Source organism: Dreissena polymorpha, chromosome 10, assembly GCF_020536995.1.
Source record: "Dreissena polymorpha isolate Duluth1 chromosome 10, UMN_Dpol_1.0, whole genome shotgun sequence".
NCBI lineage: Eukaryota > Metazoa > Mollusca > Bivalvia > Myida > Dreissenidae > Dreissena > Dreissena polymorpha.
The window spans coordinates 43,984,453-43,997,414 of record NC_068364.1 but is presented as its reverse complement, the minus strand read 5'-3'; the positions used below and the strand labels follow the sequence as shown (position 1 = coordinate 43,997,414).

Sequence of the window (12,962 nt, the reverse complement as noted above, 5' to 3'; positions counted from 1 at the left end):
TTTTCATAGATGAAAATAATACATATGAGGCGCGTCGTGAGAAAACCAGGCTAAATGACATTGATGACGTTATTGGGAAAACCCGCTTTAACCAACATCATTGTTTTACCCGGGAAATATTTTAGTGTTTGGAGTAAAAATAGTTATTTGTGGCATTGTTTTTATTTTCGGAGTAACATGATGGATGAGGAAATGGAGGTAAGTTATTTGGTTGTTCATGATTGTAGTGTAATAAACGTTTCTGTTTGAAATATGTTAATTTCTATTGCTTTAATAACATGAACCGTCTGAAGTGAAAGTAAAACAAAATGCTGTGCACAGTTTTGCTCAGTAGCGTTAAGAAATCTAGTTAACTGCTATATCCAAATCGAAAGCCATGATAGTTATGAAATGCGTTATAAAACTGTACATTTGTAGTTTGCAAGCATGTATTTATATTGATAGTTAAATAAATACTATTATTGCTTAAACGAGCAACGAATAGTGATGTTATGATAGATAGTTAAATAAATACTAACATTGCGTAAACGAGCAACGAATAGTGGTGTACGTTGTTTTGAGAAAAATATGATTATCATTAGTTTTGACATTTCAAAACGGTCGTTTCTTTGTTTTCCTTTACTAATTATAGTTTTTTGTTTTCATTTAATAAAAATTGTTTATATATGTACCTTATTTTCTTCTTACACTGATCAGCTGTGTCTGTGGTGTAATGAATACATGGAAGCGCCATGAAATTGATTTTCAGTAGTTCGATTCCCAGCACCGGAACGTTTTTATTAACTCAGATTATTTGTCATTTGCAGATAGTTGCCTGTAAATTATTTATAATTAAGATATTTTTTGAATTTAAAGAACGTTACCTTACCAAGATTTAATGTGATTTAATAAACATTTAATCGCTTCAATATCACCTATAAGCAAAGTGCAACATTCTAAAATGATTATTTTTAAATTATTCTTAAGCGTCTGAATACCGTGCGATGTCTATTTAAAGTTAGCTATTATGTACGCAGTATAAATCAAACTGTAATTTTGATCTAGATTAACAGCTGTGACGACATTTTGTTTTATTTAAATGACATACAATGACATTTGTTGGGAATAATAAGTTCGTGTCAACATCGCTTATTCGCTATTATTTTAATTCAAGACTGTAGTTAATATTCTATGCATACAGTATAGTGAAAGTTAGTAAAATTAATATTAAATTTACTGACATGCATATAAAGTTATTTTCAACACGTGTGATATAAGGCCTATAATATACACATTTCTATATTTTCAGGAACTAGAATCTGTATTGTCGGAGCATTTTGGTCGGACACCGGTCAACTCACCGGAAGTACTGTGTGATGAAACGCCCTTAGTTGATCCTGAAGAGCCCGAATTATTCATTGCTACCAGGGTCCGGGATAACCTGGTCCGCAACGAAGATGCAGAAGATAAAGAAAGCGACCAAGGTGAGGATGTAAAAGAAACCGGCGACGCTCACGATGACGCATTTCTTAACGTGCGTAAGTTTCTGTCGGACGGATGCGGCTGTAAACATCAGTGTGATAAACGTTTAAATTTTGATACTGTTATTAACCATTTGTTAGCTATCAAGGCGCTGGCCAGAGAGGAGAAGGAACTTAACGTTATGTCCTTGTTGAAAGACGTTGATGGGGAAACAACTAAAAGAGGGAAGCAACGGAAGCGAGCCAGGGTTGAGTTTAGGGTAGAGGGAAATGCCGTATGTAAAAAAAACATTTATGCTGTTCTTTGACATCGGTAAGCACCAGCTTTTAGCATTACAGCAATATGTCAGAGAACATGGTTTGACGCCTAGAGTTATGGCAACCATGGAATAAAGCCAAAGCATGCTATTTGTTATGATGATGTCATGCGCGTTGTTCACTTCATACGTAAGTATGCGGATGAACGGGGTCTACCACAGCCAGCCGCCCCGAGAGGTGTAGACAACGTTCCGACTGTATACTTAACATCTGACACAACAAAGACCAACCTGCATCAACAGTACCAGACAACATGCACGGAAGCTGGTTCTAGGGTCATAGAAATTACCGCCTTCAAGGAAATATGGTGCACGTGTTTACCGCACATCCGGATCGCTGGTCCACGTGATGACGTTTGTGCCAAGTGCAAAATACTCAGGAGGGGTGTCATGGATGCTGTGACGGAAGAAGAAAAAATGACCGCTACAGACTCGCTCAGGAAACATATTCTTTTAGCACAAAAGGTAATAATGTTTGACATATAATATAGTTTTGCATTTAGTAAATAGGAAATAAGTATAGGCTTTACACAATATTTTTGTAAGTTCATCGCGTTCAAACGTCTTCTAAACAAAATATATCTGATTCATTTGTATTATCATATGTATCAAAATAATTGCTTCATCAATTGTATTATTCTTATTAAATCGTTTACTTTGCAGTCGTTGTTTAGTTGTTTAACGTTTGAAAAATGATTTGTATTTTTCAGGAAAGAGATGTATACAACGATTGCATCAGAAAAAGTAAGGAGGCGAATGAAGGTCCAGACAGATATGTCCATTTCATGTTTGATTTTAGCCAGAACGTGAGTCGACCTCACTATTCCCGACAGATAGGACCTCTATGTTTCCTCACTTTAATAAAGGTCCAGATCTTTGGCGTTCGAGTGAACAGTATTCCCCGCCAGCTGAACTTCCTGATTGACGCGGACCAAACGATTGGCATGGACGGAAAGACTTCAATGGCCCGGACGCTGTCCTTTCTATGCTTGATTGGGTCCTGCAGAATTACGAGTCTGATGCTGACACTTGCTCCATTCATGCAGACAATTGCCCCGGTATGTACATTTTATAAAAGAGCGTATGTGCTTGTGCATGTGTTTGTGCGCGCGCAGTTGTCTTGCTGATTTCGCTTTCGCACGAGTATTTTAAAAGTGAATCATTTCGCAGCTTTTTCACTTCTTTCTACACGTATGTTATATAAGCAGTGCAGAAATAAAGATTTCACTCAGGGCATTTACATTGCAGGGCAGAACACGAACCGATACGTTCTGGGTTATTTCATGTGGCGAGTGATGACCGGCCCACATCGCTTGATTATGTATGAAGACATTTCAAATACATCATTATCAGTACAACTATATCAAAACATTTGTGTTTCTGTCAAAGGGCATGCAAGGTATTTGGTGGATTCCGGATTTGCGCACATAAAAAACAGATACCGGAACCACGACTGTGAGACTCTCGCACAACTAACGGCGCTTGTTGACCAGTCGTCTGTTACCAACACAGCAGTCTCGTACCCGACTTGGACATGGCGGCAATGGAAGCCTTTCCTGGAATTGTACTTCAAACCTGTTACAGGAATAATGTAAGTACGTGTTACAGACTTGAATGTTCAAATGTTAAGTAAACTTAAACAATTGATGTCGTAACGGTTACTAACCCAGCACTTTTCGTCGACATTAATTTTTTACATTATTTTGTCATGCTTATTTGCATAAATTAATGCATTTGTTAACCCTTTCAGGCAGTACCAGTACTTTAGATTTGACCAAAGTAAGCCGGGTTTTGTGACTGCAAAAATCCAACACGACGGAGAAGAGAAGGAATTGCAGATCCTGAAAACCCCGACATTTCGGTTCCAGAATGTGGAGCGTCCACACCCAGTTCCCTCTGCTAGATTGAGTGCAGACCGCCGGCAATACTTGCGCCGATCCGTGAGCCGATATGTCCGACCAGCGTCGAAGGATTATTTCTTTGGAAATTGACTCTTGTGACGACGTGCATATTGTTAATGTATTTAATGAACATCACGCAACTGTACGTGCCATTAACAGATATGATGTACTGCCCTGAATATTGAGTACTATTATGATACAACTGCTATTTCATTGTTTTCAATTGTCTGCGTATCTGATACTTTACACATCAATGCATTCATAAACTATAGAATTGGTTGTTTTATAATATAATAATTATAATAATTATTATATATAATTATATATAAACCCTTTGAAGAAGTATGCATTAAAGGACCAATGAAAGTAAAACGAAACAAACCCTACAATATGCCCTCGACGTCAAGTAGAAATCGCAAATTTAAGAGTTTTTTAGTTAGCTCTATATTTGGTTTTATCGTAAAATGAAGGATAACGATTTAAAAAATAATGTTTTCCTTAAACGCTGCATCAAATTGATACATATATTCATAATTATGTCGATGCAATTTTACAAATTATGACTGGTTTTGGATCAAAATTAGCCACAAGCCGTCAAAACCGCGACACGTCACGCTTTTCTTATCGCCGACATTCTATCGTTGCTAGGAAACAAAATCTAGTTACGAATAATGAAAATATAAAATATACTTATTTTGATCATATTGTTGTTAGTTGTTACCGGTTAAGTGATTAAAAAGTATTGATAAATATTGAAAGAAATGTGAGACAAGAAAATTACACGACGTCATAAATATAACGTCATAACGTAAGCAAATAAAAAAAACGGATTATGTGACGTCATTAAATACCCATTATTCCGCCGTTTTGTATCGGATACTTAAAACAAACATACGTTTATGCTCAGAAAGGTCTGAACTTTAAGAAACTATAAAAATCCCAAATTCGAAAATTTTGTCATTAAGCCCGGTTTTCTCACGACGCTCCTCATATGTAATTGTAATTTTGTGTGATGAAAATGTTATAAGATTTCATAGTTGTCATGCTATAGCCTGACTGAGTAGTATAAGATATTGTACTAATTAGAAAAGAACAATATAAATAATTGTATTTACATACTCAATGTTGTAGAGAATGCAAGGAAAATCAGACGCATTTCTGGTAAGGTGTTACACAGGTGTTAGGCGCATGACCAATTCACAGAAACACTATCAATATGTCTTAAAACAACATTTTTCATCACTTTGAAAAAAACAAATATATATTCATCACTTGAAAAAATAATTATGATATATAATATATATTCATTTGTATTATATCAGAATATTTTATTAGTCAAATTGAGGAAAAATGTTGTTTTATGACATATTGATAGCATTTCAGTGAATTGGCCACGCGCCCAACACCTGTGAGGTGTTACACCAGAGTGATGCATGTAATCTTCTGCCTGTTTTGCATGGTTAAGCATTTGAGTTCCATGTTGAGACATTGGAGAGAAACATGTTCAGAGATTTGTGAGCTATTATGTTACTATCATTCTCAGTTTGTCTTCAGGTATATGGTAAAGAAAATAAGCAACAATTGATTCCCTTTGAATTTTTCACCAACCTATTTTATGACAATATAGATGTATATACATTTTTTCTTATTATTATTAAAATTATTAAAATTAATGAATCACATATTGCCAGAATAAAAACGTTTCTTGTGAAAAGATATTTTTTCCAACTTACTACTATTATTAAGATAGCATTGATGAAGCAATGTGGTACTTTGTTGGAGTACATAAATGCAATTACAACGAAAAAATTCATGTTCATGTATGCATAATGTAAGTAGGAGTATTTGTGAGGAAGTTTTTATAAACTTTATTCTTAATAGCAGAATTGCATGTTGTTAATATTGTTATTTTGTGTTTGTTAAAAAAAATCTCATGTACACCTATGTATTCATCTGAGAAAATGGCATTTAGTTTGATCATGTAGTTTATGACAATGGAAGCCACATCTATCAGTTAATGTGAAAAAGCAAGGTATTTTGTTATTTATTTTGTATCAATATTTCTTGTGTCACCCATTATGCATGGTACAATGGACTGAGACGCTTCAGTGCATGTGTGTTGATAATACCCGCTACAATTGATTATCTGCCTCCAGATTTCGATGGTGAGGTCGGGTGCTCTGGTTTTGACAAGCTGCCCTTCGGAGCGGTAGAAGACCCCGTCAGGTAGAATGATAAATTGTATGCCGTGTACCATAGTTAGAATCCAGCGCCCTATTAATGCCAAAAGGTACCATGTGCCTTCTAATTTTAATGTCACATGGTACATTTTTGCATCTAGGGGGTGCCATTTTCTCTCCAATATACTATGCTTTTTTATTGACCAAAGGAGATAAGTCTTGCAAGATTTCTTGGTCATGAATAATTAATGAGACATCTCATTGGTTTTCTTGTCAAAATATTCTGCAGGGAAATTCAACCAATGAAACGACGTGTTTTCAAAACAGTTGCAGTGCAGACGGTGTTTGCTTTGTTGTATGAAACAGTTATCTGCTGAGATGATCATTGCTTTTCATACTTAATTAGCATGGTATTTAAATGTGAAGTGTTATTTCAAAGGTTTGGCTCATCAATTTTTATGAAAAAAAAGCAAGCTAGTCCCCCCCACAAGGTAATATATATACATATACCATGATGGCCATGTACATTATGTTGTTTTTACATTAACTGGACATTGTAGGTTGAAGGGGTATGTTATGGTTTAGGCTTACTCCCAACAAGTACATATTTGTAACTACAACTGAAAAACTCAAACATCTCACAGCTTTAATTGATAATTATGTTATTTAGCAACAACAACTCATACTTCTGACAAATTTATTTTATTTTCAATTTGTTAATTCTCATATAAAATAAAAACATCATTTTTATTAAAAAATTTATACACCACTTCTCTTAACAGGACATATTATTATATTATTTTTTAAGAAGCTTTGTTGATATGGGTTCCCAAATGTTCAAGTGGGTTCAAAATCAGTCACAAAATCAGACCTTGACTAACATACATGGCATTGCCTGCCGTGTAATTTCAGTGCTCTGGACCTCAGTCACTAACATACATGACATTGCCTGCCGTGTAATTTCAGTGCTCTGGACCTCAGTCACTTACATACATGACATTGCCTGCAGTGTAATTTCAGTGCTCTTGACCTCAGTCACTTACATACATAACATTGCCTGCCATGTAATTTCACTGCTCTGGACCTCAGTCACTAACATACATGACATTGCCTGCCGTGTAATTTCAGTGGTTTGGACCTCAGTCTTTTACATACATGACATTGCCTGCCGTGTTATTTCAGTGCTCTGGACCTCAGTCACTTACATACATGACATTGCCTGCCGTGTAATTTCAGTGCTCTGGACCTCAGTCACTTACATACATGACATTGCCTGCCGTGTAATTTCAGTGCTCTGGACCTCAGTCACTTACATACATAACATTGCCTGCCATGTAATTTCACTGCTCTGGACCTCAGTCACTAACATACATGACATTGCCTGCCGTGTAATTTCAGTGCTTTGGACCTCAGTCTCTTACATACATGACATTGCCTGCCATGTAATTTCAGTGCTCTGGACCTTAGTCACTTACATACATGACATTGCCTGCCGTGTAATTTCAGTGCTCTGGACCTCAGTCACATACATACATGACATTGCCTGCCGTGTAATTTCAGTGCTCTGGACCTCAGTCACTAACATTCATGACATTGCCTGCCGTGTAATTTCAGTGCTCTGAACCTCAGTCACTTACATACATGACATTGCCTGCCATGTAATTTCAGTGCGCTGAACCTGAACTGCACCTGGCCCAGCCTTTCTGAAGACATGATCGTGGAAAACCAAGCATACTCGTGAGCAGAATATCTTGTTCTTACAGTTATTTCGTTAACAATTATAAGTGCAATTGATCACAGAATTTTTAACTTATGGAAAACTTCTGAACTAAATACAAGTTAAGCATCTTCATAACCAAAAAAAAATGATTTAAAGCAAGTTCGTGTAATGTGGCTCAAACTTTTTTTATTGAGTTTTTTGCATTTTTGCATCTGAAATTTTTATAACATCTTGAATGTCCTTTATAACAATTAATATTTGCTATCATCACATATTAATGCATCAGTATTTCTATTTTTTATCCCCTGCCAAAGGCAGAGGATATAGCATTGGTATGTTCCGTCATTCTGTCAGCCCATCAGTCAGTCATTCCGTCAGTCCGTCCATCCTTCTGTCACAAAACTTTTCATGACTTTATCTTAGAAATTATATAAGATGTCAACATAAACAACTTCATGGGTGTATTGATATCAATGGGGAGAAGTTCCATGCACATGAGCCATAATCCTACACCAAGGACCATAACCTTACACTTTCTTAAATTAGAGTTATAGCCCTTTGTTGCTTTTGTATTGTGTAACTTTTTAGGGCTATATCTCATATAAGCTACAAGATTTCAATATGAAACTGCATGGGTGTATAGATATCAATGAGGAGAATACAATGCATAAAAACAATTTCCCTACCCTTCAATATGTATTTAGGATTATACCATATACCAAGGGAATTGCACCCATCCATAAAAAGATTTTATTCAGCCGGGATATCAATTCAATGAATTTGTTTGTTCATAATGAATTTAATTCTTGATAGTACACATTTTTCCTGCTTCTATTTGATACATATTTTTCCTGCTTCTATGATACACATTTTTCCTGCTTCTATTTGATACATATTGTTCTTGCTTCTAAATGGTCACTTTAATAGGAAATCTGTCAACCATAGTTTAGTTAACATAAGACTGTGTTAATAGTTCCCAGATTTTCACTGAAATTGTTTTCATTATTACCAGTTTGAATATTACAGTGACCTTGACCCCATGCAGGCCCCACATTGGTCAGTGCGGATACAGATGACTGAGAATCCACAGTGTCTGCTTGGTATGTACAGTAATTTATTATTTAAGAAGTTTTATTTACCGCCCTGCATCCTCCAATTTTGTCAGATGAGGTTCTTGAATTTCTATATTATATTCTTCTATATAAAGCTTTGAAACATGTGCAATATTCATTATTCTGTTATATTATATTATGTTATATATGTTAAAATGTTGTGAATTTATTAATGGTTTACATTATTTAAAACAAATAAAATGTTTGAAATTTGGTGTCACTACTTATTACATATCACAAGGCAGGAACTAAAACCATGACAATGAAGTCTTGTGTTTTTTGTTAAAATTATTTTAACCCTTTCCTACTCGGAAGCAAAGTGAAAAAGCCTATAACCAAATAGCAAAAAAAGAACAAGTATCTCGCAGTCTGTTCAGGTTTAATGCTATTTGCTGCTTATCACTACCTTACAGATCGAAATGAAGCCTTAAAACTTGAATCTGTAAAGAAGGTCTTACGTTTAATTTGATTTTCCCACAGACTAAACACAAATTAAAGTGCATATCTGAGTGGTATGGGGTTAAATGTAAAACTGAGATGTAGCTCTTCACAGTTCATATCTTCCATTGCAACCAAGTAATAGAAGTAAAATGAGTCTTAGCGCATTTGGGTAAAGTGTATCTAAGACTAATCATGGAGGTCATTGTCTGCCCAAACTGGAATTTTCGCTCAGAAGAGATTTCCATTAAACAAAAGATGCTATAGAAGCTTAAAGTGTCTTCCACAATTAGTCTCTGCAGGCTAATCTGAGATGACACGTTATGCAAATGCATAAAGCCCCATTTTCCTAGAATATGTCACAAACGCAGTTGGTACATGTTCAGGTGATTATCTGACGCGGTTCCTGGCGCTGTGTCACAGGAAGGAGACCTTGGAGCAGTTGCTAGGCAACCTGGCACAGGAAATGAGGCCCAGTGGTGAGTGGTCATGTATCGGAATGGAACTAAATTATTGGTAAATGCCCAAAAAAACTACCCGGTATTAGTTTAAACCTATTTATTGTCCCCTACTGGTTTCACCGGAAGGGCCTTATGGGGACGCTCTGTGTGTCTGTCTTCAGTCTGTCTGTCTGTCTGTCTGTCTGTCTGTCTGTCTGTCAGTCTGTCACACTTTTCTGGATCCTGCGATAACTTTAATAGTTCTTCATGAAACTTGAAACATGGATAGATGGCAATATTGACATAATGCACGTCATTTCATTTTCTTCCTACGTCGAAAATTCTGGTTGCTATGGCAACAAATATTAAAAAAACTAACATCGACAATGGTGGAGCCAGTAGGGGACATATATTGCTTGGCAATAGTCTTTTTTTAGCTCACTTGCATGGAAAGCTGAAGGCTTATTGAAACTCTTGGTGTGTATTGGGGAGATCTAAAGAACGCTCCCACTGTGGGGATCAAACCCGGAACTTCTGCTAGGCGGACACCTTATCCATTACGCCACGGCGACCCTAAACATCTCTAAATCAGATCGGGTTATTAATAGTGTTTTATTGTTGTTTTGATTTCAAACTCACCAATGGAGTACAAAATAAATGTCATGATATATTGGATTCCTAACTCACCAAATGCTACCGGTAGTCCATGTGTATAGCACATCTGCGAGTTTTTTAGCTCACCTGATTATAATGTGATCGCCTTTTGTCCGTCATGCGGAGTGCGACTTAACATTTGTCTTGTTAACACTATAGAGGCCACATTTATTGTCCGATATTCATGAAATTTGGTCAGAAGATTTGTCCCAATGATGTCTTGGATAACTTCGAAAATAAAATGGTTGCGGTAAGTTGAAAAACATGACTGCCAGGGGGCAGGGCATTCTTTCCTTATATGGCCATGTATGGCTATTGTAAAACCTTTCTAACACTCTAGTGGCCATATTTATTGTCCTATCTTCTTGGCACAGGCTAAGCAGGGAAAACACTTTCTGCTAAAACTGGATATTTGCTAAGAAGATGACTTTTTAAACGTAAACTACAATAAAAGTGGAAAGGGTCATCCCTGATCTGGGACACAACACGCCGTGCATACGCATTAAGCCCTGAATTCCTAGAACGGGACTCATTGATGAATAAACCATTTATCATATCAACTCTCATGTTCTCAGACTCCACACAGGACATTGGTGCAGCCCTTCATAATAACACTCAATTACTATTAGGCACCCTTGGTTGCAAACATGTGCCTTCTAATTTCAATGGCACATGGTACCTTTTTCACCAATGGGTGCAAACATTGTTTTGTTCTATGGCAAAGTAAGTGAGTTCTATATTAGATTTTCTGATTAATAAGCTAATTGTTTTAACCTTTATGTTTCCAGACTCCACAGGGGACATCGGTGCAGCCCTTCAGCGTCTCACAGAGCCCTCTGTCTCCTACAACCTGCCCACCCTGGCCTCGTACAAACCCCAGCCCAGCAAGCCAACCAATCTGAGGGCCCAGCACTCACCCCTGGCTGAGGATCTCGTTAACCAGATTATGCAGGTACACTTCAGACCCACTATATCGCGATCTGGTATTGAGCGATCTCCAATATATCGCGATCTGGTATTGAGCGATCTCCAATATATCATAAGTCGGCCATGGACCTAAATTTTTTCACGATCTTTCATTTTTTGTGTGATCTTAAATCTGTAACTAAATCCAGTTAAGTCCAGGTTGTTTTGCCTTCATTGATACAATTCACGCTTGTGTAGTGTGACAAACGCTAAGCCCAATTTCCCAGCATCAAACACTTACATTTTTTGCTATTGTGCGTGTCACCTTTGACAACATTCTCTATTGATGTATGATATTTGACTTCTTTGGATATAAACAACTATTGGAGGTGTCATTAACGAGATTAAATGGGTTTGGTGTGGGCGGAAAGGTACAAACAAAATCCAGAATAAGAAATCAGACTGCTTTGGTTAGAAACTACTATTTTGGGATATTATTATCAGGACTCTTCAGGTATGGTATGGGCATGATTGCTGCATCAGTGATTTTAAACCTGTGTCATGGCATATTTCAATCTCAGAGCATGAAAGCAGTATGGCTGTTTTTGTTATGTAATGTAACAAATTTACTATCTTTCATACACCTGCTTTGTTTGAGAATTAACTGTAGATATATTGCTAATTTTACAGTATAATAAATTATCTTTTATAGATTGATCAGATTTTTTGTGTGGACTGCTCACTTTAAGACCTGGTTGTTTGTACCAATATTTGATACTTGTAACTCAACTACTCTGAAATTATGGGTTTTAGTATTTGATTCATGCATCATGTTTTAGAGGTCATGTTTCCATTTTCTCTCTGCATTGGTACATTTGATTGAGATTGTTTCTAATGCGTGTTTGAGTCATGATGGTTTCTGGCATCAGTGTGAGGTTTGACAAGCCATCCAGCCTGTTTGAACCCCAAATGCTTTGCATTGAATGTTTCCTAGTTTTAATCATTTTATGCTTGAAGTTGTTGTTTAGTAAAACATGTAGTGATAAGAACAAGAATAATTTCTCTCCTGGAGTTTTGTTTGTGTGGTATATTACAATTAGTTAAACATATCACTTAATTAATTATGTTGCTTCTGTCTTTTGTTCATTCTCACGAAAAACTTCAAAATTGCACAAAAACAACCAACTGTATACTTAACTTACATTTTACAGCTTTAGATTGTAACTGTTATGTATTCTATATACGATATTATTAGTTACACTGTTCGTAACTGATGGTGTATGGGATATACACCCTCAGTAATTTCATACCATACAAGAGGGAAGCTCCAGTATGGTATGAAAGTACTGAGGGTGTATATCCCATACACCATCAATTACTAATGGTGTAACGATTATCTCAACCGACTACTTGATTACTCGGGGTGTATGGCAATTGCTCCGTGTGTGGAGAATATACCATGGGCACGTGGCCAATCAGATTAGGTCATTTTTGTAGGAGGTGAGATATGCAAATAACTGTGTAAGGTAAATCTTATTGAGTTATTTATATAATTTTTTCTAGGAATAAGGTACACTGTCAAAGTATTATAAATTTGTGTAAGTGTTTTTTGTTGTAAAATAATGCTTCTGGGGGCGTATATAAGAGAATACATGTCATTGATTGTTCATGTTTTCAATGCATCGTTAAATGAACTTCTCTGTATGCAACACTGACTCATGTTTCTCTGTATGTGTTTCAGTACCTGTTTCCAGACAGCATTAAGGCTGACTCTGTGGAGGCTAGAACTGCTGCTGAAGAGCAGACAGGGGAGAAAACTCTTCATACGGTAGTA

General features: G+C 36.4%; 2 protein-coding genes across 3 annotated transcripts in view; both read left to right on the top strand.

Moving 5' to 3' along the window:
* Window positions 1–12,962, top strand: part of LOC127848891 (rab3 GTPase-activating protein catalytic subunit-like) — a 51,142-nt gene that overhangs the window by 13,922 nt on the left and 24,258 nt on the right. Inside the window, exons 9-15 of one of the 2 annotated variants that reach the window (XM_052381558.1) lie at window positions 4,810–4,839; window positions 5,835–5,904; window positions 7,527–7,595; window positions 8,605–8,678; window positions 9,515–9,607; window positions 11,011–11,174; window positions 12,870–12,956. In XM_052381558.1, the coding sequence (XP_052237518.1) occupies window positions 4,810–4,839; window positions 5,835–5,904; window positions 7,527–7,595; window positions 8,605–8,678; window positions 9,515–9,607; window positions 11,011–11,174; window positions 12,870–12,956 (587 nt within the window). The remainder of the gene's footprint in view (window positions 1–4,809; window positions 4,840–5,834; window positions 5,905–7,526; window positions 7,596–8,604; window positions 8,679–9,514; window positions 9,608–11,010; window positions 11,175–12,869; window positions 12,957–12,962) is intronic. The other variant, XM_052381559.1, reaches the window with a different exon arrangement.
* On the top strand, window positions 1,293–3,926 carry LOC127848895 (uncharacterized). The gene is made up of 4 exons (XM_052381566.1): window positions 1,293–2,242; window positions 2,488–2,835; window positions 3,026–3,368; window positions 3,528–3,926. Exons 1-3 carry the CDS (start codon window positions 1,886–1,888, stop codon window positions 3,071–3,073), a joined length of 753 nt encoding a protein of 250 aa, XP_052237526.1. The 5' UTR covers window positions 1,293–1,885; the 3' UTR covers window positions 3,074–3,368; window positions 3,528–3,926.

Bases quoted from the DNA above. Each gene is read 5' to 3' on its own strand.
- LOC127848895 (XM_052381566.1), top strand. From the start codon at position 1,886: ATGCGCGTTGTTCACTTCATACGTAAGTATGCGGATGAACGGGGTCTA. The intron at 2,243-2,487 runs GTAATAATGTTT...TGTATTTTTCAG, and splicing joins ATATTCTTTTAGCACAAAAG to GAAAGAGATGTATACAACGA. The intron at 2,836-3,025 runs GTATGTACATTT...TTTACATTGCAG, and splicing joins TCATGCAGACAATTGCCCCG to GGCAGAACACGAACCGATAC.